General features: G+C 41.6%; 1 protein-coding gene across 1 annotated transcript in view; it reads left to right on the forward strand.

Annotated features, from left to right (window-relative positions):
- Positions 1-8,097, forward strand: part of LOC308075668 (protein-glutamine gamma-glutamyltransferase 6-like) — a gene marked incomplete at both ends in the record, with an annotated part of 15,541 nt that extends 7,444 nt beyond the window's left edge. The window contains 7 exons of the mRNA XM_080415616.1: positions 1-37; positions 1,084-1,210; positions 4,014-4,192; positions 4,527-4,701; positions 6,248-6,411; positions 7,161-7,294; positions 7,932-8,097. The exon at positions 1-37 is cut by the window's left edge and continues 79 nt beyond it. Coding sequence (XP_080271742.1) covers positions 1-37; positions 1,084-1,210; positions 4,014-4,192; positions 4,527-4,701; positions 6,248-6,411; positions 7,161-7,294; positions 7,932-8,097 — 982 coding nt within the window. The remainder of the gene's footprint in view (positions 38-1,083; positions 1,211-4,013; positions 4,193-4,526; positions 4,702-6,247; positions 6,412-7,160; positions 7,295-7,931) is intronic.
- Between the last annotated feature and the right edge of the window lie 593 nt (positions 8,098-8,690).

Here is an 8,690-nt window from a genome sequence, read left to right on the forward strand (position 1 = left end):
CTTTGCTGAGGTCAACGCTGACTGCATTGACTGGCTGGTTAGTACTCGCTGGACGGGAAAGGAACTATATCAGTGGTTCTCAAAGTGGGGCCTTAAGCGGGTTCCAGGGGGTCCCCAGCTAAATCAAAATTAGTTTAACCAATTGGACCCTGTATACATCAGCTACTGTACTTGAAGAGCCGAAAATAGCCGCTCTACAAACCACTCCACAAGCTGGGAGCTTATAGACCTGCTATTTTCAAAAAATATTGAGAAGGTTTCAAACTTTTTAACAACATAGATTTTCTATGGGGGTCCCTGGCACAAAATAATTTCAGATGGGGGTCTGTGGCCAAATACATATTATTTTGTTAAGGGGGAAAAAACGTCATAAAACATTTTCTTAACCACTTAAGCCCTACTTGTATATACTTCTTTGTATGACAAATAGCAAAAGTAGCCAATCTACAAGTTCGCAACATGTTTTGAGCTTGACGTCCCCCAATCCAAATATGGACGTCTTCCACCGCAAGTGCCCAAATACGGACACTTGTTCATCATCCAAATTGAAACCCAATATGAAATACATCACAGCGAGAACTGTATAAAAGGAACAAGACATTATAGCCCTCTTGGCCCACTAGATTAAGCACCGGAGTCAGATAGCTGTCTCTGGAATCACATACATAGCAACAGTCTGATACTGAACTCTTGGAAAAAAAATTATGTGTGTGCGTTTATTAATATCTATACAGTTTGACTTCTCTGCTCACAAATACTTCCTGTGAACTCCAGAAGCAGACTACTGGCAAATGAACATTCAGGATGAAACCTATATCAGTGGTGGACACGGACAGCAACAAATTACATCTACTTTGTATTCGTTTTTTGAAAGCTTATGACTTTCACTCCATTACATTTCACTTTCATTACCCAAATATGGTGACTATGATGTGAACCTGCTAACAGCAATATGTAGATCTGCTGTTTATGCCGAATGTTTGCCCCATAATAGGGATTCATGTGGTTAAGTGTTTTGTAGCTGCGTTTATATTATAATAATTATTATTATTATTACAATGATGTGTTTTTGTATACTGCTAGGTTATGGCCGATGGTTCAAAGAAGAACATCTTTTCTGACACTAAGAGAGTTGGTCAAAACATCTCCACCAAGTCTTTGGGCTCCAACAAGAGGATGAATATCACAGACAGCTACAAAGACAGAGAGGGTGAATATATGTGCACACATGAACGGATATAAATGACGACACACACACACGCATGTTAGGGCTTTCACGACTAGAGATTTTTACAGGTCGACTAATTTGACCCAGTGGTAGTCGACTAGTCGACTAGTCAAAAAAATTTTTTAGGGGGGCATTGTTTTAATGCCATCCTACTACTATATTACTATTATTATTATCCTCCTGCCCTTATTTTTATGGCGTTTTAAGGGAAGCGCTTCTGGCACAGCAGCACAGCACCACAGCAGCGTCTCCAAGGATCCCCATTGCCCAATAATAGGCTTTTATTGGGCATACTTTTGACCCCCTTTTGATAAAAAATAAAGTCAGGAGGATAATAATAATAGTAAGATGGGCCATTACTATTATTTATTTTTATTTTTTAACTATTCGACTAGTACCAACAAGGTCGACTAGTGGTTATACTAGTCGACTAGTCGACTAGTTGGAGAAAGCCCTAACGCAGGTCTACCCAAATGCATATACAGTACATCAGTGGTGGATAATGAAGTACATTTACTTGAGTACTGTACTTAAGTAAAAAAAAAAAGGAATAGGAAAGGACCCCCGGAACCCCAAACATTAAAAAATGTATCAATGAAACCCTAACCACTTTCACTTACATACATCTTTCGAAAATCGTGAAAATAGCCGATCTACAGGCTCTCAATGCGTCTCATTGCAGCGCGTTGTGAGCTTGTAGGCTAGCCTATTGTCACTACTTTTTAAGATTTCTGAAGATTTTTGAGGAAATGTCAAAATATCAATACAGCAATGCATTGATATTAAAACGAAAATTTGCTCTGTAATTTGTACTTTTGAATACTTCAGTATTTTTTTAAAGCAACTTCTCCAGTACTTTAACTCAAGTACAAATTTGACCGAGCAACTTTCACTTGTTGAGTAATATTTGACATTTCTTTATCGTAATATTGGGTAGTCAGGGGTGAGATTCAAAAAGCAAAAAAAAATAGCAGTTAGTTAAAGCTGTACTATGTAACTTTCCTCTTCTACCCCGTACCCCGCAAGTGCTGAACTTTTTTTACCATTGAGCTAATAGAGCCTGCCTGCTTGCTCAGGGGATACATTGAATCCCGACCGTCAGGTCAAAATCTGTGTCAAAGCACAAACAGGATCTAGAACATAACTATAATAACCCTTCTTCCTCCTAACCAGGGGTCATTTGGGGTCTCAGGGGATGGCAATAGTCCATATTCACACGGCGGCCATTTTGGAATTTAACATTGCGTTGCTGTGGCAACTGGGGTGGCATGACTTAATGGCAATATGGCCGCCGTGTGAATATGATCAATTGCCACCCCATAGTGTTCACATTTACCCTCAAATGTTATTTTATGCATATGTTCCCCAACTCTGAACATTTCTTGCAGATTGATCTGATTTAAGATCAGCACTGAGTGCACCTCAACCCATGTTTGAATACTGTAGATACTGTATGCGCTTTCTTGTCTGCAACCATACATTTATTAACCACTTTCAACCTGGCATCCCTATTTTTGGGCACATCCAACTTTTGTAGCTGCAACAAAAACTACAACAGCTACAAAGCTACAAATATACTGTGTTTCTTTGTATCTTTTGTATCTGCCAGTGTGAACGCAGCCTTGCCCCACCCCCTATTTTCCTTTCTGAAATGACACCTCTGCTCCTAACAGGCAGTGGTGGAAAAAGCACTCAAATGTTTTACTTAAGTAAAAGGTATCAATACTGCAATGTAGAAGTACTCTGTTATAAGTAAAAGTCCGGAATTCAAAATGTACTTGAGTAAAAGTACAAAAGTATTGGTATCAAATTGTACTTAACTCTTTGACTGCCAGAGTATTTTCATAAAGTACTCCCCCAGTGCCAGCAATTTTCGTGTTTTTTTATTTTTATATTTTGAATTTTTCTCATGAAAATAATTTAAGGACACATAATGTAAAGACCCAGCACAAATCCGCCACTAGAGCGCAGCACATGACAGCTTGATCATGTCGTTGGGTCTCTCTCACCCTTCTTCATAGATTAGACAAGGAAAAACATGAAAACGGATGTGACGTCCCCCCAGATTGTTTTGATCGGCGAAAATTACGTTGTGATATACGACGGCGATGACTGATCGTCACCCAGACCATAGATTATAGAAGAGAACCGTTCCGTTTGTCCGTTATACCGTGTGAAAACCCGTTTATTTACCTATTTTGGACGAAAATGACTGGGGAAAAGAATCAAAAACCGGAAACGGAATCCAGGTCATGGAACCGGATGCAGATGTCCGTGAAGTAAGTGGAACTCGAGAATAACATTGAATATTAAGCAGCATAGCGCAATCAGAGATTAAACAATGAACGCGCGTCCAGCGCGTCGACGGCCAACTGGACAAAGTAGCACGCGTTATCGCGTCGTCCGCAGTCAAAGAGTTAAAGTACCAAAAGTAAAAGTACATTTTTTTTTGGAAAATAGCAGATCTACAAGCTCACAACGTGTCGCGTCGCGTTGTGAGCTTGTAGATCTGCTATTTTCTAATAGCCTAGGTATAAAATAGGGCTAAAGTGGTTAATGTATGTTTTATAATATAATAATTTATATCTGAAAAGTAACTAGTAACTAAAGTTTTCAAATAATTGTAGTGGAGTAAAAGTACAATATTTGCCTCTGAGATGTAGTGGAGTAGAAGTAAAAGTATTGGAAATTGGAAATACTCAAGTAAAGTACAAATACCTCACAATTGTACTTAAGTACAGTACTGAAGTAAATGTACTTAGTTACTTTCCACCACTGCTAACAGGTACCTACAAGGAGAGAAGTGCCTTTAAACACGCCCTCACCAGAGATTACTCCATAGAAGGACGGCCCAGAAAACCAACGGAGGAACCGGAGATTGTTCCCCAAGATCAGGGAACAAATGGAACAAATGGAACCCAAGGCGTCCGTGCTCCCCAGGACATTGCAATGAACATCGAGGAGGTACTTACTTATGTACTTGCACTTGAGGACAATGGATGTATGGTGGATGTACAAGCTCACAACGTTGTGTGAGCTTGTAGATCAGCTATATTTGGAAAAAAGGTTTGAAAGATTTTGAAAAAAGATTGTGAAATGGGCCATGAGTACTTTTTACTTTTTCACTCTAAGTATATTTTGATGCCAACACGTTTGTTCTTTTACGCAAGTCACATTTTGAATACAGGCCTTTTATTTGAATATACTCTATATTGTGGTATTGGTACTATTGGAAAATCTAGAAAAGAAAGGAAAAAATCTGAATACTTCTTATAACATTGGTTATGTATTATTCTAGGTGTCCAAGCTCATCAACGGTCAGGACATCAGTTTGAAGCTGCATATGAGCAGTAAGGACCAGGCAGTCAGGAGGTTCTCTGTTAACATCAGTGCCCAGGTCATGAGGTACACCGGTGTTCCTTCTGGTAACGTCTACACCCAGCTGAACAATGTCACTCTACGGCCTGGACAAGGTAAACTATAGTCTATCCCTACAGTCAGTTCACAGACAGCTGAGTAGAGAGGTAACACAGGTCGGAGCCCGGTCCACGCCAATGATTTCACTTCTTGCAACCACTTTCATTCCTTGCGTCCCGACTTTTCTGGAAAACTATGTTACTATATCAGTGATTCTCAAAGTTTTTCATGTCAAGGACCTCCAAAATGTTATGTATTTGGCCGCCGACCCCCATCTGACAATATGTTGTTCCAGGGACCCCCCCCAGAAGCAAAGATTTGAGTTAAAAATGTTTGCCTTAAATATATATTCAAAGATTTGCACAAAATGTTCACTAATTTTCAAAAATAGCAGATCTACAAGCTCATAGCGTGGCACAGAGTGCCGCGCTATGAGCTTGTATATCTGCTAATTTCGAAAAGCCAAAATCATAGTTTAAGTGGTTACACTGATTCGTTCCCGGTTTTAATGGGTTAATACAACATGTTGAGAGCATAAGCTTCTCCAACCCACTTACTTACTTTTATACACTGTCAAAGTTATAAGACTCGTAAACTGTCCATGTGGACCCCTGGTGGTCCCCGGACCCAACGTTGACAAACAGTGAGCTACTGTATGCTATTGCTCAGTGTTTCAGGAGGGGTTATTTCTTTTTTACGAGGTTTGTTGTGACTGATCATGTCTGGTCTTGAGTGAGAGCCCTGCAATTATTGTGCATTGGCAAACGTTCTTAATTGGCACACCTGGAATGATTTAGTTTGTTCTGACACACCGCGCTGCTCCATTCACCTAAACGGATCATTGGGGATTTAAATAGACATGTCAACTTTCCCAGTTCTGAGCTGGTTCTTAAACTGGTTCTGCGCGGCAGTATGTCCAGTTTCTCGGAGTTAAAGGTAGGGTAAGCGATATTTTTTGGTGAAAACAAAAAGCGTTTTGTTAAAAGGTTAAATGACTATATTCTGATAGTAATAATTGCTATAGAGTGTTTGTTCAGTAACATGGGGTCTCTCTGTCTCTCCAGCTCTTTAATAAACAGAAAATACATTTTCAGGTACAGTAGGTGACAAAACCTCAGCCAATCAGGAGAGACTACCCATTTATCATCTTTATTTTTATAGTGTTCCAGTTCCAATTGTGTTTGCTCATTTATTTGTCTCATCACTTCCAATTTAACTTCTTTAATCTGTATCCTGACTGACTTCTCTATCCTGATTGGATAAAATAGGTATCCCGACCTGAAAATGCATTTTCTGTTTAATAGTTGTTTAATTTAAAGAGCTGGAGAGACATAGTCAAAGAGACTCCAGTTACTGAACAAACGCTATATAGCAATGAGTACTATCAGAATAAAGAGCTATTTAACACTTATTTTAACCAAAGAAAATCACATACCCTACCTTTAAGTCTCTCTCTCTCTCTCTCTCTCTGGGAAATGGTTTGGAAATGAACTGTAAGACAGTTTGTTTATCAATTAGTATTACTGCTGCAATATGGCCTGCACTATTTATTTTATTAATTGTGAATTGAATTGAATTCAGTCTGTCTCTCTCTCTCTGCAGACATGTCCGTCTACATCCTGGTTCCAGCCTCAGCGTACAGGGGACACATGCTGAACAGTGACAGTGTGAAGGTGTCAGTCATGGCCACAGACAAAGAACGGCCAGATGCCATCTACCTGACAGCGGCAGACATCACACTGGAAAGCCCCCCTATCTCTATCACTGTTAGTACTACATTAGTTACTACTACTAAAACTGCCACTAATCGGTGGTGGACAAAGAATGTTCAGGAATTGTCAGACCTGTTTGTAAGTTTGGGTCCCAAGAGTCCCTTCCTAGAAATGTAGCGGAGTCAAAAGTACAATATTTATTTGAGTTAAAGTCATCAGCTTGAAGAAAAAAAAAAGAAGAACATACTCCAAAAATGTACAGTAGAAGTACAGTAATCCAGTATTTAGTTACTGTCCTGTAATACCACCACCACTACTACTACCACTACTACAACTAAATCTGATTATCAGACTGAAGCAAGAGAGGCAGATTTAGAGAGTGGGTGGGGTCTATGGTCTGGATCCAGGCTAACTACTACTAGTCCTAATACTACTACTACTACTACTACTAGGGCCGTCTGTGACCTGAGGTCCCTAAATCGAAAAACCCTAACCCGAGAAATCAAAGCTCACAAGGTTTAATCCAGTAAGGCAGGGGGGTCCTCAGAGTTACTACAGGGGGGCCGCCAAAAATTTGTTGTGAGAGGATATTTTTTTCTTTTACATTAACCACTTGAACCCTTGCATCCCTATTTTGAGGAGAACTTTAGCCAAAAATAGTAGATCTAAAAGCTCGCAGGGCTATTTTTGGCAAAGAGGGGAAAAAGAGAAGACCAAGTTCAGAGTGTGTGTGTGTGTGTGTGTGTGTGTGTGTGTGTGTGTGTGTGTGTGTGTGTGTGTGTGTGTGTGTGTGTGTGTTGTAGGTTCCAGAGCAGGGCCAGCAGAACACAGCGCTACCAGTGGAGATTGTGTTTAAAAACCCACTTGATGAGGTGATGAGGAACGGCTCTCTGACTATCACTGGCAGTGGACTGGTCAAATATGCCATTACGGCCAGGTCAGTGTGCGTGTGCGTGTGTGTGTGGGTGTGGGTGTGGGTGTGTGTGTGTGTGTGTGTGTGTGTGTGTGTGTGTGTGTGGGGGTGTGGGTGTGGGTGTGTGTGTGTGTGTGTGTGTGTGTGTGTGTGTGTGTGTGTGTGTGCGTGCGTATAGAGAGGGGCATTTGACAATAACTATAAACTTGATAACCAACCATATGGGTTAACTGTCTGCATTCTATCCACTGATATTTGACATTCAATTCGATTCAATTCAATTTAAAGACATGTATTTGTCCCCTATGGGCAATAGGAGGCTTGCATAGTAATATGATAAGATACACAATACAACAATGTACACCACAAAGATATACATGCAATACATTTTAATATCATAATACAATACAATGCACACTTGTTCCTTGTTTAACACTTGTTATGCTTCCTGTGTGTGTGTGTGTGTGTGTGTGTGTGTGTGTGTGTGTGTGTGTGTGTGTGTGTGTGTGTGTGTGTGTGTGTGTGTGTGTGTGTGTGTGTGTGTGTGTGTGTGCGCGCGCGCACACACGTGTGCCTGCATGTGTATGTGCGTGCATGCATGTGTGTATATCTCCATACAGTATGTTTTGAAAATTAATGTGTTGTGTATGTGTATGTGCAGATTAGCAGAGCTGGGTCCAGATAGCCAGGTGAACTTCAAGCTCTTCATCCTTCCCTACAAGTCAGGAGTGAAGACTCTGCTGGTGGACTTTGACTGTTCCAGCTTCAGAAACATCAAGGGAAGCTGCACCGTCCACATTCTACCAGCCACACGCCTGGGGATGTGATCTGCACCATCCACCTTCTACCACTCACACCCCTGAGGATGCCCCGTCCACATTCTATCACTCACACCCCCTGAGGATGCCCCATCCACCTTCTATCACTCACACCCCCTGAGGATGCACCGTCCACCTTCTATCACTCACACCCCCTGAGGGTGCACCGTCCACCTTCTACCACTCACACCCCTGATGATGCACCACCGTCCACCTTCTACCACTCACACTCGTGAGGATGCATCGTCCACCTTCTACCCCTCACACCCCTGAGGATGCATCGTCCACCTTCTACCACTCACACCCCTGAGGATGCATCGTCCACCTTCTACCACTCACACCCCTGAGGATGCATCGTCCACCTTCTACCACTCACACCCCTGAGGATGCCCCGTCCACATTCTATCACTCACACCCCCTGAGGATGCCCCGTCCACCTTCTATCACTCACACCCCTGAGGATGCATCGTCCACCTTCTACCACTCACACCCCTGAGGATGCACCTCCGTCCACCTTCTACCACTCACACTCCTGAGGATGTAATCTATCCTGCTTCAGTGTGGGACAGTGGTTCACTACATGGGATCCAAAAAAAAAATCT

This window comes from Gymnoscopelus braueri, assembly GCF_963280865.1.
Source record: "Gymnoscopelus braueri genome assembly, chromosome: 20".
Lineage (NCBI taxonomy): Eukaryota > Metazoa > Chordata > Actinopteri > Myctophiformes > Myctophidae > Gymnoscopelus > Gymnoscopelus braueri.